Below are 25,515 nucleotides of genomic sequence, written 5' to 3'. Positions count from 1 at the left end.
GCACCTTCATCTACAGAGGGCAAAGATTCAACACAGTAAACCACGATAAAAGACATAGAGCCAAGCCCATAGATAAAAAAGATATGATGCCAGGTGCCAGTTACTAGAGCTCTCCAGATTTCCCATTGCTTAAAAGTGTAAAGAATAAGCAAGTTTACAAGGAATTTCTATTTAGACACGCATGCCCTCGAGCTGTACTGCAAAACCAGCTGGGTTCGTCTCAATAGCAGTCCTATTGCGGTGATTTTGAATTACTTAGGTTTTCTTTGGAGGAGACTTTAATTTCCTCTGCGCAAAGTGCAAGGGCTGGCAGGGTGGTTCGCAGTCCTAACTGGGGCGAGCCCAGTGGAAGGTGGCACTGTGCTGGCCCTGGTGAGACTCAACGCCTTAGCTCCTAAAGGCGACTGCAGGCGGGCCAGCGAGGGGCTGACAATACCTTCCGACCCGGCGACACTGGCGTTGGTAAAGACGACAACAAATAAATAAACCAGAGAAACACACTTCACTAAAAGCAGACACTTCTAAGAAAACGAAGCAGCAGGAACGCCCAAAAGCCCAAGTCGCGGAGCATGCACATGCGCAGTCTCTGCAAGGCGCCCCACTCGTTTGCCCCGGAGGCGCGGATTGGACAAGACATCTCGTGAGAAACGTGAGTTCTCGCGGGAACCGTATTCAAAAATCCCCGGCGCTTACTTAGCAGTGCTGCTGCCGAGTGAAGAGGGAGTTATTTCTGTGCTGAGGTGGAGTTAGTGTCACGAATCTGGGAGTCCAGTGCTCTCCGGACAGGCCTCCGGTTGCAGCAGCCAGGAAGCGTGAGGAGAGAGGTAAGGGCGAGCGTCGGGAAGGGTGAACCGGGAGGAGGTGGGAGGAACGCCTGTTCTCAGGAACCTGAGTTCTCTGGAGCCGCCTTCCGGGTCGGTGTAGTCTTCGGTCGGACCGCTTCGCTGCGGGTTTGACTGCAGAAGGATAAATACGGTGCTGGGTGGTCTGGGACCTCCGAGTCTTGAATTCTCCAGTACCCTTAGCCAGTGGTGCAGTCTGAATTAACTTACAATTATGTAGCAGACACACAGGACGGAGTCTCATTGTAACATCTCATTCGCTTATGTTTTACTTATTTACTTTTTTTGTTGTTTTTCTTTTATTCACATTATATCCCAATCGCAGCCCCCTCCCCACTTTCCTCCCAGTCCCGCCCCCCAATCCCTATCCCCACTACTACCCCTCCCTCTTTTCTCAGAGAAGGGGAGTCGTGTCCCCCCCCCCCCCCAGTACCACCTCATCCTGGGACATCAAATCCCAGCGGAGTTAAATAAGCATGTTCCAACCAGGCGGTCCAGGTAGGGTAAGGGGTACAATGGCAGGCAGCAGAGTCAGAGACAGCCCTGCTTCAATTGTTAGGGGACCTGCAGGAAGACCAAGCTGCATATCTGCTACACATACGTAGGGGGCCTAGGTCCAGCCCCTGCATCCTCCTTAGTTGGTGGTTCAGCCTCAGTGAGCCCCCATGGGTCCAGGTTGATTGACTTGCATGTCTTCCTGTGGTGGCCTTGACCCCTTCAGCTTGCTCAATTCTATCCCCTACTCTTCCTCACGAGACTCCCAGAGCCCTGCCTGATGCCTGATGGGCCTTTGCTTCTGCTTCCATCTGCTGCTGGGTTAAGCCTCTCAAGACACAGTTATGTTAGGGCTGCAAACATAGCACGGGGTCGTTAATAGTGTCAGGGGTTGGCTCTCTCTCATGGGATGGGTTTCAAGTTGTGCCATTCAGTGGTTCTGCTCCATCTTTATCCCTGAGCCTCCTATAGGCAGGAGAACTTTGGGCTTGAAAGTTTTGCTTGGGTTTGTTTATTTATCTATTCAATGATTACAGATTGCAGTGGTAACATTTTGGATGTTTGGGTTAAATGTTTTCACTTGTACTTATTTGTGAAAATGTAACTACCCCCACCCCCCAAAAAAAAGTTTAAAATCCGTTTGGCTGGCATGGTATTTCTGTTGATGCCTAGTAAGAATTCATGTGTTCTTAATCTAGTTAGATGCCTTTTACTCTTTTTGTTTTTGTTTTTGTTTTGTTTTGTTTGTTTTTCGAGACAAGGTTTTTCTGAATAGCCCTGGCTGTCCTGGAACTCACTTTGTAGACCAGGCTGGCCTCGAACTCAGATATCTGCCTGCCTCTGCCTCCCGAGTGCTGGGATTAAAGGTGTGTGCCACCACCTCCCGGCTTTTTTGTTTTTGTTTGTTTGTTTGTTTCCTTTTACTCTTTTTATCTTATAGAATCTCTAAGATAGATGAAGCAAGATGCTCACAAAACTTTTTCACATTGATGTAGCCAGTTGGATGTGGAAGTGAGCTTTGAGCTCAGATAGCTAGCTCATCCACAGAACTTGCTGACACTTAAATGCCTTATACGGGTTGGGTTTTTGAGAAGTTGTGGTGAAAAGTGATTAGCACACTAGGCTTTGGAGCTCCACTTTGATTTTTATGTCATTTAGCCACATCTGTGTATCGCCTACTATTTTCTCTCAAACCTATCCTATTTTGTTTTGTTTTGTTTTGATTTTCTGAGACAGGGTTTCTCTGTGTAGTCCTGTCTGTCCTGGAACTCACTCTGTAGACCAGGCTGGCCTTGAACTCAGAAATCCACCTGCCTCTGCCTCCCAAGTGCTGGGATTAAAGGCGTGCACCACCACTGCCTGGCTCTCAAACCTATCCTAACCAGGCTTTTGCCTCACTTCTCCACCTTGGGCCAGTGACCTGCAGTTTCCAGTTTCTCATCTAATTTGCCTTAGTATCATTTGCCGTGATGGTTTCTTTCCACCTCCTGGAGGAATTTTGTCTTTTTGGCTCCCAGAAACATTACATGCTTTCCACTTACTTCCTGAGTAGTACCTGAGGATACTTCCGGTCTTTCCTTCATAGCAGCCTTCTGTTCTGAGACTTGTCAGCAGTTTTGCTCATCTTCTAGTGATAAGGAATCTTAAGGACTTAATGTTGGCACTCTCCAAATTTGTATTTTTAGTACAGCATATTCAAGTCATACTGAAAATATGAATTCTTGCTTTCTTCCCTGTAACATTTTTTTACCTCAGTGTCTCAGCCGAGGGTAGCTCCATTCTAGTAATTGCTTAGGCAGAAGGCTATATTCATTTTTCTTTTTACCTCCCAGAATCCACCTATCAGAAAATTGTATTGACTTGACCTTCACAAGTTTTGTAGAGTTCCGCCATTTCTCACTACCTACTGTGCTGTCACTGATAAGAGGAATTGTCCTGCAATTCAGAAATCAAATTCTAATACCCTTTTGGTTTTCTATGGCAGTACTGCTGACCATATATGTTTCTTCTCTTGCTCTGATGTCACTACATTTAGTCCCACGTTCAGCTCACGTAGTTATATTTTATCTTTCCAGTAGGTTGAGAACAGACATCATGGAGGCAGATATCACAAATCTTCGGAACAAACTCAAAGAGTGTGAAGACGAGCGACTGAAAGCTGCACACTATGGCCTACAGCTCTTGGAGAGGCAGACGGAACTGCAGAGCCAACTGGATAAATGTCATGAAGAAATGATGATCACAGCAGAGGTAGGGTCCAGTATACTAGTTTACAAGGAAGTACATCGGAACTAAAAACTTGTTTTGTGTGGTAGCTATCCTTTCTCATTTGAAGACCTAAACTGTCCCACCCCAACTGTGTTGAAAAGGAATTTCCAGTGTTCTTTCCAACAGTTGGTTGCCTCTGAGGTCAGCCTGGTTTCCTTGCTACATTTACTGCCTGGTGTGGTTCAATCCATGCTCTGCGTCAGTGACCTCACTCCTTTATAGTTCTAAACCTCTGAGTGCTCCATGGCCTTTCACCAAGCCTTTAGTGTATTCCAGTGCCTGCCACTGATGGGCGTCTCAAGCTTGACACAACCACTCTCTGTCTGCTAACTGGATGTTCACTTGCTTTGGTAAGAAGATTGGCATTCTGGATAGTTGCTTGAGCCTGAAGTCAAGGGGTCCCACATTTTATCCATCAATAAATCAAAGGACTTGACTCACATCTTAGTTAGGTTTCTACTGCTGTGATGAAACACCATGACCAAAAGAAGCTTGAGGAGAAACCGTTGATTTCATCTAGAGAAGTCAGACCAGGAGCCTGGAGCCAGGAGCTGATGCATAGGCCACGGAGGGATGGATGCTGCTTACTGGCTTGGCCAGCCTGTTTTTGGACACCACCCACAGTGAGCTGGGCTCTTTTACATCAATCATTAGTGAATAAAATGCCTCACAGACTTGCATACAGGTCAGTCTTACAAAGGTGTTTTCTCGGCTAAGATTTCCTCCTCACACATATGTCTAAGTTTGTGTTAATTTGTCAAAAAATAAACAACTCACACAGCCAAAATGTCTGCCTAAGATACTGCAGCTCTAGCCCAGACCACAGCCATCTTTCCATTGGACTGCTGTAGCCTACTGACTGCTTGCCAGCTTCCACCATTACCATTCATACGTCACACATTCAAGTGGCCATGAGAAAATAACAAGGTCCCCTTTCTTCCTTTCCTTCTGAAGCCGCACAGGGCTTTCTATTGTATTCTCAGAGTCTGAGCTCTTAACTTGGCTTTGTATATCCTCGTGTTCTGGCCTCTGCCTAAGTGAGCACCATGTTTCAAATGTGTTTTCTGTAGTCTTTCCTGTACTGGCTTTATACTGAACGTTTCTTCTGGAGTCATTCATCCACTCTTCTTGACTCTGCCCTCAACCACAGACTGTCAGTTAAATGTCCTGTCAGCATGATGGCTATACACTGACTGTACAATGTCAAGTTGTCAAAATTTGCTCTTATTCCTCTCCTACTGATTATCTCCAGAGTTGCACGCTGCATGAGAGGGAATTTTGTCTATTCTTATTCACTAATATACACCTGTTGCCTGGCCCACAAAGATTTTTCAAATTACTAAATCAGTTTAATATTAAATGTTTAGTCTTTTAAAACTGAACTACAGAATTATGCATATAACAGGTAGACATCACTAATGGCAGCTGTCATTTTTCCAAGTACGATTTACTGTTCTTAATAAGTACTAGATGGCAAATCATGAAACAAAGATTAGATATCTCAGAATGGAAACAGTCATGCTGCACAGTTGTTTTGGAAATACCTCATGGAATTTGGGTGTCTTTAAAATAGAAGAGCTTTGGATGGGAGGGGAGGTTGATGAAAATAATTCTAACCTCTTTTCCCTTAGTTTAATTGAATTTTATTTATTTTTTTGTTTTGTTTTTAATGTGTTTCTTTTGGGGGGGGCTTCGAGACAGGGTTTCTCTGTATAGCCCTGGCTGTCCAGGAACTTACTCTGTAGACCAGGCTGGCCTTGAATTCACAAATCCACCTGACTCTGCCTCCGAAGTGCTGGGATTAAAGACTTGTGTCACCACTGCCTTGCTTGTTTTAATGTTTTAATTATTCTTTGAAAATTTTATACAGTATATTTTGATCGTGTTCTTCCGTCACCCCCAAACTCTTCTCAGATTCTCTCTACCTCTCCACCTAACTTCATACATTTTTCTCTCTCTTTAAAAAACAAACAAAACCATGGAGTTCAATTTGTGTTGGCTGACTACTCCTGAGGATGGGGCATGCCCTAGATAGAGTGTGGTTGATTACCCAGTGTCACCCCATTGAAGAAAACTGATTTTATTCTCTCCCTGAGCTGAGATATGCTCTGGCGGTTTATGAAGGCCTCAAATGTGCTGTCAGAGCTTCTGTGTTTTTATGCGCATCTGCCCTGTTGTGCCTGGAAAGCACTGTTTTTTTTTTTTTTTTTTTTCTTGACATTATTCACCACCTCTGGCTCTTTGTTTGCTTGCTTGTTTTTGGTTTTTCAAGACAGGGTTTCTTTGTGTAGCCCTGGCTGTCCTGGAACTCACTCTGTAGACCAGGCTGGCCTCGAACTCAGAAATCCACCTGCCTCTGCCTCCCAAGTGCTGGGATTAAAAGTGTGCGCCACCACTGCCTGACTCCACCTCTGGCTCTTAAAGTCTTTTTGCCCCCTCTTCCAAATGGATCCTTGAACCTTGAAGAGATCTGTGCTCTTTTAGCAGAATAATAGTTATAGGTTTCCCCCTAGGGCCCATGACCTATCTAGCCTCGGATTCTTGGCTTCATTGACAGTGTCAGGTATGGGTTTCATCTGGTAGAAGGGGATGGGAGGGCTCAAATCCAAGTTAGAAAGTGGCTGGTTACTCTCCTGACACTCAAGCCATGACTGCAGCAGCAGGCTTAACTTGGAGGAAGTCATGAAGGTTTTTAGCTGAGTGAGATCAGTTTCGCTTTCGCACATTGAACACTAGGCAGTCAGGTGAAGCTTCTAGATTTCTCCATGTTGTGGAGGACAACCAATAACCTTGGCAATAGTCTGTAATATGGCTAGTGGGGGAAGGCACCTATGGGACTCTATTGTCCAACAGCTCAAAAATAAGCATCCCATTGCTGGTGTTGGGTTTTATTTGGGAGTATATATGGTCTGGTTTAGGTATTACACCTACCCAGAATTATATGATGACACTATTAAACACCCTTTTTATAGATATATACATCTCAGGAAGCCTTTATAGTTGTTTTTGCAAGATTTTTAGTGTTAGTTGTTCCTCCCCCAAATCCCTCCTCTCCCCTGCTTTATCTCATTTAAAACAAAAATTAGAAGGAACTGTAATACTTTTTTAACCATAGCATGTTTATAGTTATTTTGTAAATGTAACAATGCTCTGAAAGTATTTAGTATTTTTTTCTTTTAGTATTTTGTTGTTTTTGAAAGCAATCAAGGAAGAACATCTCATTATCAACTAGTAATGCTAACCAGGAACATTTGAGTACTGGTAAAATATCCTTTTTTTCTCTGTTCTTAGGGATTGATAGACCATCATGCTATGGGGTTTATCCTTCCTTGATAGAGAACTGCAGCAATTGCTATTCCTCCAGCATGGACTTTGACATATTTCTCCTGTCTATAGTTGTCCATAAATAATACATGGACAGTTCTAGATATAAATAATTTATGTAAAATAATAATTTATAAATCTGTAGTGATTATGTTCTGCTTGGGACATGAAACACTGTCTAGCAGGTGTTGTTCCTCTTTATGTCTTGTAAGGTCATGAGTCATCTAACACGATGTCATATGCCTCACATGACTACTGTCACATTTCATCTCATCACATGAACATTATACTATCTAGCATCTAAGAATGGTGACTGTATGTAATACAGTAAGATTTTGAGAGAAAAATGACACGAAACTTTAAACTGCTCTTTTTTATTATTGGTTATATCATTAATTTCTTAGTGTGCCAAATTTAAAATTAAATTTTGTCAGGTCAGATACTATATATTGGGTGTGGGTGAGCATGGTGTATGTAGAGTTTGGTATTGTTTGTGGATCCAGCCATCGGGCAGGGCTTCTGGAAACATTCCTAGCAGCATGTAAGATACACATGCCGTCCAATGCTGAGCTTGGATGTCTGGCACAAGGTGATCTCGAACATGCTTCCCTTGTATTCTGTGCGTCCCAGCATCTGGATCCATGAGCATTTTCTCCTGCTGCTTTGAAAATGTGTTCCTATACCAGTTCCCTTAGAAAGCCTCTTCTTAGCCTGCCCTTGTCTTCAGTACCAGTCACTGTAGCTTAAAGTTGCTGAGTGTTTTGTTTTCGATGAATCTTGAGGTTAGACACCGTGTTTTACCTATTTCTGGGATTGGTACCCGGCACATTTGCTTGCTTTTTGAGTATGCACAGAGTGGATAGTCGTTGGAAAGGAGGTCCGAGTGTCTCCAGCGAGTGTTTCACTGAGCTGGTTGCAGTGTTTCTGGTCCTGTGATACCAAAGGTTTCCTTTACTTTTTCTTGTTGTCTCGCAAGTGGATTCTAATTATGGAAAGATTCTGTTATTGTGCTGTACTGAATAAAAAACAACTTACTGTTCTAATAACCAGATAAATTCTTAGTTTTTGATTAGTGTGTGAAAAGGCTTACTACCATGACAGTTATTGTTTAGCCAAGAGCAAGAATGTTTCAGGAAATCCTTAACACTCAGCAGTCTGAGGTTTCTTTTGGATTTTGAAATCCAGAGACTGCCTCCTCCATTACTGTTTGTATGTTGGCTTCCAGGGCCACAGAGACCGCGAATTGGAAGGCAAAAGTCAGTAATTTCCTGGGATCCGTGCCTTTTCTTCTTTCAGCTTGAGGATTTTGAGATCCCTGTGATATTCAAATACACCTTTTGGGGTTCATTAAGACTGATTGGAAGGTTTGGGCTTAGAGGTCATTTGGTAAAATGCTTTCCTGAGTCTAGTTCCCAGACATGGTAGAACAATGTCTTATTGTTATCCATCCCAGCTCTGGAGAGTCACAAGTAGGTGGATCCCTGGGACTCAGCCCACTGGCAATCCCTCCTACCCTACTTGTCAGGCAGGCAGGTTTCCGGTCAGTGAGAGACTCTGTCCCAAAAATAAGGTGGCCATTAGCTGAGGAACAATACCTGAGGTTGTCATCTCTTCTGCAATAACATGCATGTACATGTGTGCTTCCCCATGTGAGCATGCATGTAACCCTGCTCAAAAAGGAAAAGACAGATTAGCTATGTTAGTCCCAGTTTGACAGGTGGTTGTTCCTTGGAAAGCAGCAAATGAAATGGGTCTGAAGCAGCTTAAGGTGCTAACTGACAATATCCAATGATTGAAGGTGTTTGGGTTTGTTTTTCCTTTATGCATTTCAATGTGTTTTCAGAAATACAACCAAGAGAAGCATGCCCTTCAAAGAGAAGTGGAGCTCAAGAGTCGGATGTTAGACAGCCTGAGCTGTGAGTGTGAAGCTCTGAAACAGCAGCAGAAGGCGCAGCTGGAGCAGCTAGAGGTGCAGCTACATAGGAGCCACCGGCAGGAAGTGAGCGACCTGAAGAACAAGGTGTGCGTCTGTTCAGAGTAAGATACCCTGTGCTTACAGGACTGTCTGTAAGTACTGGATGTGTGGGCGCTTAAGTACGAGCTCTGCAAAACAGCTAAGATAAGTTTTCTAGCTTAATGGTTTGAGTGGAAACACTGAGAAACAAGCTGTTGAACAATCAGTATACATACTAGTCTTCTAATTACATGCAGTAATTTATTTAATTATTTAAATTGGGTAGCTGAATATTTGTATTTGAAACATTTGTAATATTAGTGACCAGTGTAGCCTTCGTATATAGCATGTGATGTGGTTCGCCTGGCAAGATAACTGACTAGTCCTGCAGCAGTGCCTGCAGTTGTGTCCAGCTGTTCTGCAGTACAGAGCGTCCTGCCTGGGGAGGGAATGTGCTTTAGAGGGGAGACTTTGTAATCATCCAGTCCTCACAAGAGCTCTGTGAAGGAGGGAACATTGTCTCCATTTGGCAGACAAGAGTGCTAAGGTCAGGCAAACTGAGAAAATTGAACAAAATAAGAACCACAAATTGTCAGGATACCCTGGAACTGGCTTTGTGCGCTTGGTCTAGTGGTACCTTATACACTGGCTCCATTCTAGGTACAGACTGGGCAGCTGTTGAGTGCGTCCATTCACTCTCAAAACACCAACTGCCCGGTGCCTTCTGTTTCTATCTGAGAAATGTAGGGCCTTGCTTACATGAAGTTTGTAACTTGATTTCTTTTTAGATCCTACTCTATGAAAACTTGGTAAGGTTTTCTAATGCCTTAATTTCTCAGAAGTCTGTTTTTCAATTCTTAGTATTTTCTATAGTGTCTCTAAATATTTTTCCATGTCTATTTTTATCTCTAATTTTTCATTCAACTAACTATATTTTTCCATTTTAAATAATGGTATCGGTAAAATCATATTTAAGTAAATAATGCTTTTGTGTATCTTGCCTGTGGCTCTGGCAGGTAGTAATCCTGTTTGCAGCTAATCTGATATGAAATGTGGATAACTAGAAATGAGGTTCCCACATGGAACTAGCAGCATCCCTAATTACCTAAGTAGATATGATAAAGGAAGTATTTGGGGACTAGGTAAGGCAAAAATAATTAAAATTTATAGAAGAAAAAGTAAATTTTTAAAAATTATGATGTTGCTGATATTCTCAAACCATTTGTTATTAGTATCTTTAAGGTTTACTCATTATATTTTTCTTATTTCTCACATTTAATCTGTCATTGAATTCCAAGGAGTTGACTTATAAAGTGTTATGGTAGCTCCTGTCTCTGTAGTCCAGACCGTCGGGACTATCAGCAGACTACTGTGGTTTCTAATTGGTTACCTGCTTACAGCGTGGTTACCCATGCTGCTGCTGCCACCACTGCAGCACCTCCTCCTCCTCTTCTTCTTCCTCCTCCTCCTCTACCTCCTTCTCTGTTCCTCCTCCTCCCTCTCCCTCTCCCTCCTCCTCTTTCATGAAGATGAGGAGTACTTCCCATTCTTTACAGATACCTCATGGTTAGCTCTACCACCTTCAGTTGCTTCTAAGAAAACCAGGGCTACTTGGATGGATAGTGTGGGTTATTACTGAATTTTTTGAAAAGACACTTAGTGGGTAGAGATGTAACTTAGTGAGAGATATTTAACTTGAAAACCCAAGAAGACTCTGCATTCAGTTCCCAGCACCATGGGTTGGGGAGGGAGAGTCACTTTGCTCACATCACTCAGATGCAGCAAGTTTCTGTACAGTAGCAACTGGAAAGTCAGGTATGGACTCTGAATACGGCTTTCAGAAGGGCAATGGCCTTTGAGTTTGGAGGTTGTGAATCTTTCTGTCTCTTTTCTGGATTTAGTTAGAAAATCTGAAAGTGGAATTGGATGAAGCAAGGCTTGGCGAGAAGCAGCTGAAGCAGAAGCTGGATCTGCAGGGGGAACTTCTCGCTCACAAGTCAGAAGAGCTCCGGCTCCTGTCTGAGCAGAGAGTGCTCAGTAGCATGTCTTCGGAGCTGCTGGCTCTTGAGACTGAGCTGACGGCAGCGGAAGGTGTGAAGGTAATTCATAACTCAGGCGTCTTCTTGTTTTACTTTAGAATGTCTCTGCATGTAGTTGTAATTAATTATTCTTAAGAACTAGCTTGAGGACTGACATGGCTTTTGATGCAACCAAAATCATGCTGCAGAACTTTCAGGTGGACTGCTTCATTCATAAAATAATTTTCTATTTTATGGTGATGTGAGACAGGTTTTATATTATAGAAACCCTGGCGTCATTTATAGGCTTTTATTCTGACCTGAGTTTGGGTCTTAAAAGCCCAATATAAAATATTAGCATAGTGGAAATTAAAATGTGTGTCAATATGGATTTTTCATTTCAACTAAAGATAAATAAAACTTAAAATTCACAAGATAAGGGGGGCATTTCCAAGGTATTTTTGTTGGTTCTCTGCTTGGAAGAAAGAAAGAAAGAAAGAAAGAAAGAAAGAAAGAAAGAAAGAAAGAAAGAAAGAAAGAAAGAGAGAAAGAGAGAAAGAGAGAAAGAAAAGAAAATTAAAATATGCTTGGATATACTTGGCAACCTTAGAATGGTTTTCTTTTGATGTGGGTTGGGAACCAATAATAAATACTGAATCAACTGCTGAGTGAGAAATTATGTCTGTGTTCCTGCTGAACAGAATGCCCTCAAAGAAGAGGTGAATGAACTGCAGTACAAACAAGAGCAGCTAGAATGTCTCAATACTTCCTTACTGCACCAGGTAGACAGGCTTAAAGAAGAAAAAGAGGAGCGTGAGAGAGAAGCGGTCTCTTACTATAATGCCTTGGAGGTATGATGAGGGCCACTGCACTCCCCCTTAGTAGCCCCGTGCCCTCTGCTGGACTCCATTACTGAAGCTGGCTTCTTTTCCACCTAGAAAGCTCGTGTAGAGAACCAGGATCTTCAGGTACAGCTGGGTCACGCACTCCAGCAGGCGGCGGACCCCAATAGCAAAGGGAACTCGCTGTTCGCAGAGGTACTTGCAAGCCTTCTCCTGACTGAGTTGACTAGACTGGCATTCCATTTACTACAGGAACAAGCACGTTGATCTTTTCCAGGTGGAGGATCGAAGGGTGGCAATGGAACGCCAGCTCAACTTGATGAAAGACAAATACCAGTCACTGAAGAAGCAAAATGCGTTCACCAGAGATCAGATGAACAAGATGAAGGTATAGACTGCTAAAGGCTTTCAAAGCTGCAGTCCTAGCACTGCGTATGCAAGTATATACAGGAAACATTTCCTTCAGGAAGTGTACTCTCAGGATTATTTGTTGAATTGCAGGATTCTCATTTTTTATTAAAAAAAAAACATCTTGGGACAGCAGCTGCTGATAGCTTTAGTGGTTCCTCAGTGAGTCTTTCTTGTCCAGCTGGAATGAGAGAGTCCATTTTTCTCTTACAACATGGTGTCTTCTTGAGCACAACACTGTTTCCTGCTTCACCTAGACTTACTCTCTCACCAGTTCTCACATGAAGGCCTAGGCTTTATTAAGTCTGTACTGCTCATGGCCCCTTGTCCCTGCAGCTCATTAAGTCAGTGTAGACTGAATTGGAAGGCTCTTTTTCATTTCCTTATCCCGGTCAACTGAGAGGTTATGGGGAAGCTGGTAGCACCAAGGAAAACAGTCCTGTCTGCACCTGCCCTGTGGCTCCGGCCCCTCTTCCCTTTTGCCTGATGCTGCTGAAGAGATATGGATTGCTACAAAGACTCCCTCTTGTTTTCTCTTTGTAAGTGTTTACAACGCACTGAGGAAATTCAGTAATTGAACTTGAGAGTTAGGCGATCTACTTGAGATGCAGTATTAGGTCTAAAGTCTAAGTGGGAAGGTGGTAGCCACCCCACGCCTCTTAGAGTTGTCCTGGACTTAACATGTAGTAAAACACCTTTCCATCTTTGTCATTTACTTCTGTAGGTAACTTAATAGTTTCCCCACTTAATTAAAAATTTTGGAAAATTCTCAGTAGACCCATAGTGGTAATTCAAGTGATGAGTAGCAGACATGGTGTGGACAGGCTCTTGTACCATCTGAAGGGCATACTGCCAGGCCACAGCATGTAGGCTAATGTACGTTTCACAGACACATACGTAATTGTGTTAAAGACCTCAGAGAAGCATTAAAAAAAAAAGTCAAAATAAATACTCCAAAGTAATATCCACAACAAAACTTTAATGCAAATGTTTTTAGATTATGAGATGAAAAAGAACCATTTACTTTCCAACGTGAGTTCAAATCTTGGAGCACAAAACAGTAATCATACAAGAACTATGTTTACCAGGCTCTCAGTTGTGATCGGCTGTGTGTGTGGTTTCTTTTCTAGTTACAAATCTCCACATTGCTGAGGATGAGGGGCTCGCAGACTGAGTTTGAACAGCAGGAGCGGTTGTTTGCCATGATAGAACAGAAGAATGGTGAAATAAAACACCTTTTAGGGGAAATTAATAAACTGGAGAAATTTAAGGTACATGTCACAGCTTTTCAAAAGCATAGCCAAACTCTGTGAATTGAATTTCTCAATGGTTTTTAGCTTCCATAGTTTATCATGCAATCAACTTTCAGGTGCAGCACAAGTTGACCCAAGGTAAACTCTCTTGAACTCGCAGCAGTCTTACGTCAGCCTTGTATGTGTGATGTGAAGTCAGTTCCAGCATCATGTGTTAAATTTGGCCCCAGTGAGTTGCAGGTTTATCAGCTATCTCAGAAACCAAGTTGCTACGTGTATGTGCACGCATCTCTCCACATTTCTGGGTATTGGTTTACCTCTGTAGAGCAGTGTTATTTAACTTACAGTGTTTTTGTACTATATGCTTTTATTTTTAGTTTTAGACTTTATTTTCCCTAGTTTTTTCTTCACGATGCTCTAGTTACACTTTCACATGTTTGCTTTTCTCTTATCTAATGAACAACCACCTTCCCCACCCACCCCCATTATACTTATTTTGGAATTAGGAAGATTGGGGGTTCTATAGTCTATAAAATTGCTTGCAAATTTTTGAAGAAATTTACCCCCACCCCCAAGAGAAATGCAAATAATTTTCTTCAATGCTGGGAGTAGGGGGTGGGATATCAAAAATAACGTAAAGGATTTCTTCTCCGTGGTTTCCCAGTTTATGGCTTTCTCTAACGTCCAGAATTGAACCCAGGAGTCATTGCTTTTTCCATTGTAAGAGCTAGAAGAAGGAACAGCCGGGGGTTGAGGGGGCGGGGAGGGCTGGTGTGGTTGGGAGCCTTAGTCTCAGAATTAAACATATTATTTTCATGTCCTGGTCACATTGAGCCACTTTCCTTATGTGAAAAGGGGGGCTGTTGATTCTTCCTTCTCCAAAAGGCAGGTGGCTATGGAGGACGGTTGTTAGCATGGCAGCCTCAAACTTAGGAGCATCTACTTAGTGGTGGCAGCTGCCGCTATAGCGAGCCTGGTGTGCTGTCTCCTTTGTATAACCAGAGTGTTTGCTTTCACTAGAACTTATATGAAAGTATGGAATCGAGGCCTTCCACATCAGACACCGCTTGTGTGCTAGAAGACAGCACCTATTACTCAGATCTACTTCAGCTGAAGCTTGATAAGCTAAAGTAAGTGGTGGCGAGTGTGATACAGTGAAGGGCTTTGCGTGCTGACAGTGGTATTGCTGATTTATTTCTTGTTTTTAATTGTCAAGAAATTTCAGAAGAAAGTCCATAAAAATATCTTTGTGCAGCATATGGGTTTATATAAAGTATGTATTTTATGTTCAGCATCTAGTTGGTAAGTGAAAGGTTTTCTAAGTTTCTCAATTAGAACTTAAGAACGAATCCCAAATAATTCAAAACTTAATTCATGTGTGCATTTGGGAAAAATATTTTCTTCCTCTGTTTCCTTTCAAGGATTTGTAAAAGTCTTGTGGAGGTTGCATTGTTAGGACTTATTTAATTGTTTGTTGTTTCTTTTTTTAATGCTAAAAATCTCAGAAAAAAAATGCCTTTTTAACACGCAAGGTTTATTTCACCATGTCAGTGGCATGCATTCTTTTCATGTTCTTTATTCTTTCCTGTTACTGTAGCAAAGAAAATGAAAGCACAAAGGACGAGCTGTCCATCCAGAGGATGAAGGCTTTATTTGAGAGCCAGCGGGCCCTGGATATTGAGCGGAAACTGTTTACAAATGAAAGACACCTGCAGCTCTCAGAAAGTGAAAACATGAAACTGAGAGCGAAGCTAGATGAACTCAAGCTGAAGTATGAACCGGAAGGTGTGTTCTATAGGCTCTTACCTTTCAGATTGGGAGGAACCCTGAGAAACTATAAACCAACTTGTCATTATGTCTCTAGTACAGTGGAGCTGTCAAATGTGTAGGAAAACTAAGAGGTTGGTCACTGCATAAGCATGAATATAATCATGTTTTCTCTTAGGATAGCTGAGTTCAACATACTGAATAGCAAGAACTTGAGCTTTTCTCCTTTAAGATTGTAGCATCTCAGCTGGGCATGATGGTGCACGCCTTTAATCCCAGCACGCGGGAGGCAGAGGCAGGCGGATTTCTGAGTTCGAGGCAGCCTGGTCCTGAGTTCCAGGACAGCCAGGGTGATACAGAGAAACTCTGTCTCGAAAAACCAAAACCAAAAAAAAAAAAAAAAAAAAAAAAAAATTGTAGCATCTCAGGGTGTTCCAACGGGTTTTGAAGTTACTTTGAGGAAGGGTCTCACTGAGTAGTTCAGGCTGGCCTCATATTCATAATCTTCTTTATTCTGCCTCCTGAATGGAATCAAAGATGTGTGTTTCATTTCGTTGAAGCAGCTGATACCGAGAGCTAGACCAGTTACAGAAGAACTAGCAAGACTTCTGTTCTAGGACTTTCTCCTTCCTTCCTCTCTCCCTAACTCCCTCAGCCCATCTTTCTCCCCTTCTGATGAACCTCTGGAGGAGCATTCCAGGACTGATGGAGTACTGTGCATGTTAGGATCCAGGCTCTTTAGATGTTGTCTGTTGCCATTCCATTGACCAGAAACTAGTCATGTGTCCCAGGACTCACCACCAGAAATGCAGAGAAGATGTAGTTTTGACCTCAAGAGCTATCCATATTGAGAGTTCTAATTGTTTTTCTTCTGACACATAGTAATTGGACACAAGGGTGCAATGTGATGTTTCCACTTATGTATTGTATAATGTTCAAATCAAGGTAAATTAATATCCATTCCTGTAGAAACATCTCAGAATTACTCATGATTTTAAGTTGAATATCTTATACTTTATCCTTTTGAAGTTGAGAAAACTCTTTGAAAGTTTTCTTCCTAACTCTGACTTACAAAGTACGTTATTGTTAACTGTGGCTGTCATGGTGTTAGAGCTCCCAGGCATAGGAGATCACATAATAGTTACTTTTTAAGCATGTATTTATTATTGCATGTGAGTGTGTACCTGTATGTATGTGTGCTTACACAGCACAGCATGTGTGTGCTGATCAGACACCAACATTGTAAGGCTGGATCCCTCTTTCTACCTCTGCAGTTCCTAGAGCATGAAGTCGCATTCTCAGGCTCATGAGGCAAGCAACTACCAGTGAGCCATCTCCTAGCCCCTATTTTGCCTTTTTATAAAGTCAGATTGTTTGTGAGGTATTTTGGTTTGGGGTTTTTATAATTTGTAGACACTAATGTTGTATCAGGCGTGTAATTTGCTGATGTTTCCTTCTACCCTGTAGATGCTTTTCATTGCTTCCTTTGCTGTTCCAGGGATCTTAGGGTGATACAGGGCCTCATGTTTATTTTTGCTTTGATTGCTTGTGCTTTCTTCACGAGCTCAGTCATGCAGCCATCACTCTGTTTTCTTAGCGCAGTTAATTGAAGAGCTCCTCCTTTCCCTGTCCCATGTTCTGACGTTGTGAACATATGAGCTGAGTGGTGGGGGTTGGTTACTTCCCAGCTCTTTGTTCAGTCTGTACTCGTGTTCCTTCTATTGCTGCCTTCCTTGGGGTCTGAAAACATTTCATGGGACCTGGGTTTGGGTTTGGTTTTTGTTCGTTTCTGTTCAGAATTGGTTTTTTCCTAATATGTGATCTTCATATGCAGTAGAGAAGATGGGAATTCTACAGCTGTTGGATAGACTGTTTTGTGAGTTTGTATCAGCTCCATTGAAGTGTAGAGTACACTTGAAATGCACCATGTTGCTGATTTTATCTGGATGACTTCCATGGCTGTAAGTGGGGTGTTGCCCTCCACAGTTGTTGCTTGTCCAGCTGTCCCTCTAATACAGATTTGATCACGCCTGCATGGCATGCTTCTGTGTATAGTTATACTACAGACCTGGTCTGGGCCCCTTTATTGTTCCTCCATGTCCCAGCCTTATGGTTTTGATGTGAAGTTTATTTGACTTGACAAATATCTCACTTTCTCTGGTGGAGTACATCTTTATTCATTCATTTTTAGCCTCTGCATATCCTTGTAGATGACCAAGTCTCGTGTTGGCATCGTCATTTGCTCTTGTTTTTGTAATCCCTTCAGCTACTCTCTGTCTTACTAGATTATGTGATCCGTCTGCATCCAGGGCAATTACTGACCACTAAGAACCTGCTGCTGCTGCTGCATTGCGGCTGGTTTTCTAGTGTGCCTTTTCTTCCTTTCTTTTCTCCTACCATCTTCACTGCTGAGTAACGTTTCTTAGTCATTACGTTTGGTTCCCTGCCTTAGATTTTAACTTTTTACTTATAATGACCATGAAGCCCATAAAGAACCTCTTAATATGTAAAACAAGTTATGCTGAACAGAGCTGTGACCGTTTTCACTACAAAGGCAAAACCAAAACAAACTACCCTTCCCTTAGCTTCATTTCTCTTCTTGTTTTTAGTTTTGTTGTCAAATTTTAAATCATTTTATATTTCTTATCCTGTAAGAATTGATTGGAATTGTTCCTTTGTTAGTGTTTTTAAATCTTCCTGCTGAGAGCACAGGGGCTGTGGCTCTCAACTTTGAATATTCAAGGATTTTCTCTGAGTATTTCAGGGGTTAAACCTTCAGATACTTCTTCCACACTCAAAATTTATTTCTATGTATATGAGTGTTTTGTCTGCATGTCTGTCTGTACACCATGTACATGCCTGGTGCCTGCAGAGATCGGAAGATGTCAGATAACCCGGAACCGGAGTTAAGAATAGTTGTGAGCTGCCATATGGTTGCTGGGAACTGAACTCAGGTCCTCTGGAAGAGCAGCTAGTGCCCTTAACCACTGAGCATGTCCCTCCTCCCCAGCTTCGCATGGTTTCATGGTGCACATTTGCATTGTCTCTTATTTTTTGGTTTTGGTTTTGGTTTTTCGAGACAGGGATTCTCTGTGTAGCCCTGGCTGTCCTGGAACTCACTCTGTAGACCAGGCTGTCCTCGAACTCAGAAATCGCCTGCCTCTGCCTCCGGAGTGCTGGGATTAAAGGCGTGCGCCACCACCGCCCGGGGTATCTTCTCTTTCTTTTGAGCATCCTTTAGCTTTTATTAGGGAAGGGTGTCCGGCAGCTTTCCCCTTCAGTATCTGAAGTCCCCTGCAGTGCTGCCATTCTCTCACCTGCCCTGTGCTGCTCTTGAATGTTCTCTTTGACCTTTGAGAATTTGACTCTGTCCAGACTTTTGATCTTCCCATCTTTTTACATTTCTTGGGTTTATAGAGTTTTCTGTTATTCCTTTGGATAAACTTTGCACTTTTTGTCATTCTCTAGTTTTCTTCTGGACACCTTTGGATGGTATCTCCTAAAATGCTGACATTTTCTTTCTTCCTTCTCACTCATTTTCGTTTTCTTCTTTATTTTCAAGCAGCCTATCTTTAAAGCTCACTATTCTTTACTCTGGTTGATCAGTTCTGTGGTTTATGTCATCTACTTCAATTTTCACTGGTTTTTTTCCTTATATTTTTTGTTATCTGGAAGGATAATTGATGGAAATAAAGATTCTTATTCCACCTTTCATCTTGACTTTTTTCTTCCCTCCCTCCCTCCCTCCCTTCCTAACTTTGAGAGGTTCTCAAAGTTATATATGCAGTCTTGGTGAGTGTAGAACTCGTTGTATACTCCATACTTGAATTCGAGAACCTACTGCTGATGCCTGCTAAGTGCTGGAATTAAAGCTGTGCGCCATCATTCCTGACTCAGAGTTCTGTCCATTTTGATGGGGGAAATATCCTACATCTAATTACTCAGGAAATAGCCTGCCTATCCAGTCTTTGCAGCTGATCTATTGCAAACAGTGGGTTGTATGGTATAGAGGTTGAAAGTTAGAAAGTCAGTGTTAAGAAATGTATGAATTCTGTGCTTCTGACCCATCTCCTCCCCAGAAGGCTGGGTTAACTAACATGTTAGGTTTAAGGATTCTTCACCAGGTCCTTTGCCTAACTCGGCAGTCATCTCTGGGAACTCTATTAAGTCTCACCACTAGGGGGAGGTGTTCACAATAGAAAGATTTTTTTTTATAGTTTTTTTTTTTTTTTAAAGGCGTCTTTATCCTTTTTTTTCTCTTTGACTCCAATAGGCTCCCCTGATTAAGAATCACCCATTATGACATTGCCATGTTTCTGCCTTGATGATAATGGACTGAATTTCTGAACATATAACCCACCCCAATTAAATATTATCCTTATGAAAAGAAAAAATTACCCATTATGAATTTCTAAGGTCTGCCAACCTAGCAAAGACTCGAGGTGGTGGGAGTCAGGGTGATTGAGAAGCACAGAGGAAAAGAGAGGTGGGGTCTGGCTGACCTGAGAGCAGCAGCGCGAGCAGGGAGCCTTCCTGTGCAGGACCTCAGGCCGCTGATGTGCTGATGTTGAAAATGAAAGGGCACATTGATGTGTCGGTGGGAGGAAGGCATTAGGGCAAGTCACTGAGTGGCTGTGGGACCCTCATAGGGGATCAGTAGGCCATGAGGATAGGGGCTCTGCAGTAGCTGCTGGGAGGCAGGGTGTGGTTGGGACTGGGGAAACGTGCATCACACAAGTGGCCAGCATCTGAATATATTTTATAGATGAGTCCAGTAGGCATACATTACCAATATTCAGAGTTCCATCCTTCATTTCATCTCTACAAGACAGTACTGAATGAAGCAGGTTTGGTGTTCTTTAATTTAAAGATATCGAAGTGCAGAGAAGTTACTGCCTGAGATCACCTGGCTGCAGTGTGGGACCCGATCCAGAACTCCTGGACTCGGCCACTGCTGCCTTCCCTCCCAGAGGTTTCAGGAAGATGGCCTGCATTCCTGCTGTCACCTGCACATCCTGGTCAGCCTGGGCTTTCTAGATTACAGAATCGACAAGGAAAACATTGCAGATAGTCTTAGAAGACAGAGTTGATGGTGTGTGGGGCCCGAGCTGGAGTTCAGCGAGGGTAAAGCCTGGAGTCCTTTCCTGGACCACAGAAAGAGAACAGTGAAGAGTGCCTGCCAGAGAGACGGGGTGAAAACAGAGGAAGGAAGCAGAAATGAAGATGACCAGGAGAGTGAAGGAGGCTGGAAGGAGAGCCAAGAAAATGGGGACATACCACGTGTGTGGGGTGCTCAACATGCAGTATATACTTACATGAAAATTAAAAGTATATATTTTATCAAAGAGAAAAGTATATCTTCAGAGTACCAAAAAGAGAAATGAGTTTATGTATAACTCACTGAGTTTCCTTGGGTTGTGTCTTTGTTTTATTCAATAAGCATATATTTTAATGACTGTTTTTCAGAGAGAATTGAAGTACCTGTACTCAAAAGGAGGCGCGAGGTGCTGCCATTGAATATAACCACGCCAGAAGAAACAGAAGAAACAGCTGCTGCCAGTGCCACTGAGGATGGAGTTTCTAGACTCCCACCTCACAGGGAGGAGGAATCCTGTCTTAATAGCTTAAAAGATAACACTGTGCAGTGGAAACAGCCAGCCTCTTCATGTGTGCAGCCAGCCAGCCTCTCTCCTCATAAGAACCTGCATCTGGATACACAGCCGAAGAAGGAGAAGAAGTGTGTGAAGCTTGTGGATAGTCCGGCCAACATTGAGGTCTTACATGAACAAAGTGGGAATACCCCCAATTCTCCCAGGTCAGTGTCTTTCTGCCTGGCTGCCAGTAGCCTTCTCCATCATTCCTTTCTCACCGCCTGCATTGTGCCGTGTGGCTCTGTCTATGTTCCCAGCACTGTGTGCACTGGAGCCCTGCAGTCTGGGCACTGTGTGCACTGGAGCTCTGCAGTCTGGGCACTGTGTGCACTGGAGCGCTGCAGTCTGAGCACTGTGTGCACTGGAGCTCTGCAGTCTGAGCACTGTGTGCACTGGAGCCCTGCAGTCTGGGCACTGTGTGCACTGGAGCTCTGCAGTCTGAGCACTGTGTGCACTGGAGCTCTGCAGTCTGAGCACTGTGCACTGGAGCCCTGCAGTCTGAGCACTGTGCACTGGAGCTCTGCAGTCTGAGCACTGTGTGCACTGGAGCCCTGCAGTCTGAGCACTGTGTGCACTAGAGCTCTGCAGTCTGAGTACTGTGTGCACTGGAGCTCTGCAGTCTGGGCACTGTGTGCACTGGAGCTCTGCAGTCTGAGCACTGTGTGCACTGGAGCTCTGCAGTCTGAGTACTGTGTGCACTGGAGCTCTGCAGTCTGAGCACTGTGTGCACTGGAGCTCTGCAGTCTGAACACTGTGCACTGGAGCCCTGCAGTCTGGGCACTGTGTGCACTGGAGCTCTGCAGTCTGGGCACTGTGTGCACTGGAGTCCTGCAGTCTGAGCACTGTGTGCACTGGAGCCCTGCAGTCTGAGCACTGTGTGCACTGGAGCCCTGCAGTCTGAGCACTGTGTGCACTGGAGCCCTGCAGTCTGAGCACTGTGTGCACTGGAGCTCTGCAGTCTGGGCACTGTGTGCACTGGAGCTCTGCAGTCTGTTTGAGCACTGTGTGCACTGGAGGTCTACAGTCTGGGTGGCCTTCCTTTGTTTTTTTTTCAGAGGGTCAGGTAGACTCAGGTGACTGCAGGAGGAGGGGGCTGTGAACAGCAAGTGATGCTAGGCAGTTATACTTCCCAGTCCACAGAGCAAAGACAGCTCAGCCCAGCTTTCCAGAGTGTCTTGCTGGGTGGGATAAATAAATAAACTGTTGTTTTTCTCTTAGTTCAAGTAGCCATGAAAGAAAAACCAACTTTCTCAAAGGGCTTTCCAGTAGTCTAAGACATTTAGACTTAAGTTTTTTGGTAAGAACAGGTAAAAGTTTTTGTGGTTTTTCCATATTTATACTAAGCTTTCAGAAATAGGCTTTGATGCATGCTTGACATTTTTAAATATCAAAGCTAATTTAGTTTCATTTTTATTTCAAAACTTCAAAGCTTCCAGCTTTCTGTGTAATGGAGTTTGTGACTAACAAAGTATGGGAGGGTCTGTGAGGGAATCATTGTTCCAGGGCTCTCTCTGTCCCTTGGGAAAGTCAAACTCATAGAGATGAGAAGGTAGAGTGTCTGGAGCCCAGGCACCTGATACAGCAGGGTCAGGGCAGTGGTAAACGTGGACCTGATCTAGATGTCCAACACCCCAGGTATTGGTGAAGGATGTGTGGTATGTATACAGTGCAACCGTGGAGGCCACAGAGCTGGGTAATTTGGAGAAAGATGAATACAAGTAGAGCTGCTCATGCTAAACTAATTAAACCGTCTCTTAAACAGTACATTCTCTGATTTGTGACACCCAAACTTTATATGTGCATAAAATCATATATGTGCATGTAACATGAAAACAGAAGCAAAGTCTGAAGGGACAGGCACAGGAAGGATAGGGTGGAACACAGGTACCCTCACACTTGCACAGAAAATTTTAAAAAGTGAGTAAGGAAAGTGAAGGAGCCAGATCGTTTTAAGGAGATGAATGATGTCTGCATGCAGTACAGTGACAACTGTATTTAAAATAAAGCTGTATACATTTAAAAGTTGAGCATATTGATGAACATTGGCACCATGAAATGAGCTCTCTGGGAACTGCTAGTGCTACGTGAGTCTCAAAAAAGAGTGAGTGCAAAATCAGACATTTAACTGCAATAGCGAGACACAGCCCACCCATACCAAAAGGTCTCCTAATGAGCTTCATGTGATTTAAGTTTCCAGTACTTAAGTTCCAGATTTAAGTTTCCAGTGAATACGAAACAAAGTATTCACTGGAAAAAATCATCAGCTGCTAGTATTAGTTCATTGGATTTTATAAATAATGTTTAAATCTATAGGACACATGAAATTAAAACTCCGTATTCTAGCACATATTCCCAGCCTCAGACAGTTGTGAGAGGAGCTCTGCAGGCATTGCCTGTGACGTCTGTCTGATGGAGTGTCTGGAGGATTTCTTGGTGGCCACTGTACCTTGCCGTCTGCTGTGCTCGTTTATCTTCCTGCCCTTTGCTGCTTGAGGAACAGTACACAGAAGCATACCACCAATGCTCTCAGTACACAGTACATAGAAGCATACCACCAATGCTCTCAGTACACAGTACATAGAAGCATACCACCAATGCTCTCAGTACACAGTACATAGAAGCATACCACCAATGCTCTCAGTACACAGTACACAGAGGCATACCACCAATGCTCTCAGTACACAGTACATAGAAGCATACCACCAATGCTCTCAGATTGCACAGTGGAAAAGCTTTGATGAAAAAAAAAGAACAAGAAAATACCTCAACATTTGTTTTAAGTGTGTGAGTCCACCTACTAACTTAAAACATTTCCAACCCAGCTGGAGAGATGGCTCAGAGGTTAAGAGTGTTGGTTGTTCTTCAGAGGTCCTGAATTCAATTCCCAGCAACCACATGGTACCTCACAGCTCTGAATGATAAGATCTGTTGCCCTCTTCTAGTGCAGGCATTCATGCACCTAGAACACTGTAGACGTAATAAATAAGTCTTTTTTAAAAAATTTCAAACTTCCGTCTTTTCTGCTTGTTTAGCTTAGACACACAGTTCAAAGTTAACTTTGTCACAGTAAAGATGGACTTGCTAAGAACTGGAAGACTGCCTGCTTTAGTCAAATGATGAGTGCTCTTCCATGAAGAATTTTTAGACTCTTTCAAACATCTCCTGCACTGGTTGTTATTGCTCACCTGATGGAAACTCAGCTTGGAGGGTTTCTGTTTGTTTTTTCTGATTTCTTGTCTGAGACAAACACGTACTTGGGAAGCCTGGGGTTGTGGCTTTTTATCCTTGTGCTTAACTGTTTGAATGTGGTATCAACCTTAGAATATTGCTTTAGTGTTTTGAATGTTGTATTCTGTGTTCTTATGATGGGTATCTCCTTTTACTTACTATTCTAGCTTAGGCATCCTTGACCTTATATCAGACTTAAAGATACTTATTAAAATCTTTCTAAAAGTTAAGCCTGCTGATATAAGAAATTGTTTTAGAGTTAGCCACTTAGTATCATAGTAGAGTCTACTAATAATTTTTGTCCTGTATATCTAAAACAGAACTCCCCCGTTAGTCGCCGTATTTAGACATACTAGGCATGTCTGTCTTTTTCGTTTTGACCATACTTGAATTCAGAGTATATTCTTTAATGTTTGTAGGTTAACTGCAGAATCAAAGCTTCCAACAGAAGTGAAGGAAAGGATAGAAACTACAAGCAAATTGGGAAAAGGAGCTTGTAAGAAATCACACAACATCATATATGTGTCCTCAAAGTCAGCCCCAGAAACGCAGTGCTCACAGCAGTAGTGAGGCCTGCGCGCTGGGCCACGCTAACCATCGCTCCTATGCGTGGGACACCCTTGTGGAGCTTTGCATAGGTCAGTGCTGAAGCCTGGCGTGCTCGCACCGCTGTGACCAAGACTTCCGATGTGGCTGTGATTCTGACCCATAAGTCCTTAACTGATGATCCTTCTCAGAACTGTGGGTCACAGGGAACAGACCAGATCAGAAGAGAATGGGAGAATTTAAACCTACTTGCTGTGTTGGATGTGGAGTTTGAACATGGTTAAATAATCTGTCATAAGAACCAAAAATTAGAAAATGGAACACTTAAAATTATTTATAATTTTCTTTGTACATCGTTTTGCACTTAGATTTTCCTTGTCTTGTAAAAATAATGAAATTGGCTTGAAAATATATATTACTACAAAATGTTTTAAAGTGTGAAGTACCTATATTCATATGTGTAATTTAGATTTTATGACTCAAACATCAATAATTTTGAAATTTAAAATAAAATTGCAGTAATTTCTTCTATTTGTATTTTTTAATTCTACATAAACAATAGGATACTGATGAAAGAGAATGAGAAGGAAAATGAGCTTCAAGGATTTCTCCTGATTACATAGTTGTGGATATGGTTTTTAATTAATTTCTTATGTAACTTTACTTATAATTACATGGTTACACATATAGTAAAATACACATGAGTCTAAATTTGCCAAGTAATTTTTTAAAGTGATAGATTTGTCTGTAACTTAATTTCATGAATACTTTTGGTAGTTGATTTGGGCCTCTTCAGAAACTAGCAGGGTATATATAGATAGAGGAGATTTCATTTCAGGAATTAGCTTACAGACTGTCAGTCTAAATACACAGTGGGGATTGGCAAGCTTGAGAAAGAAAATAGCAGAGCCCCAGTTTT

At 42.6% G+C, this 25,515-nt stretch overlaps 1 protein-coding gene across 3 annotated transcripts; it reads left to right on the top strand.

Annotated features, from left to right (window-relative positions):
- Positions 1-646: 646 nt before the first annotated feature.
- On the top strand, positions 647-25,127 carry Spdl1 (spindle apparatus coiled-coil protein 1). 3 transcript variants are annotated; one of them, XM_006534169.3, is made up of 12 exons: positions 647-824; positions 3,416-3,587; positions 8,773-8,949; positions 10,785-10,982; positions 11,603-11,752; positions 11,840-11,938; positions 12,021-12,131; positions 13,282-13,422; positions 14,425-14,534; positions 15,002-15,189; positions 20,638-20,986; positions 24,470-25,127. In XM_006534169.3, exons 2-12 carry the CDS (start codon positions 3,432-3,434, stop codon positions 24,615-24,617), a joined length of 1,827 nt encoding a protein of 608 aa, XP_006534232.1. In that variant the 5' UTR covers positions 647-824; positions 3,416-3,431; the 3' UTR covers positions 24,618-25,127. The 3 variants fall into 3 exon arrangements, with proteins under 3 accessions (XP_006534232.1, XP_011247547.1, NP_081687.2); XM_011249245.3 differs by having other exon boundaries at positions 3,413-4,290; NM_027411.2 differs by having other exon boundaries at positions 671-824; positions 3,413-3,587.
- The last annotated feature ends 388 nt before the right edge of the window (positions 25,128-25,515 follow it).

Source organism: Mus musculus, chromosome 11 (assembly GCF_000001635.26).
Source record: "Mus musculus strain C57BL/6J chromosome 11, GRCm38.p6 C57BL/6J".
Taxonomy (NCBI): Eukaryota; Metazoa; Chordata; class Mammalia; order Rodentia; family Muridae; genus Mus; species Mus musculus.
The sequence above is the reverse complement of the archived record's forward strand: the minus strand, read 5'-3'. Positions and strand labels throughout refer to the sequence as shown.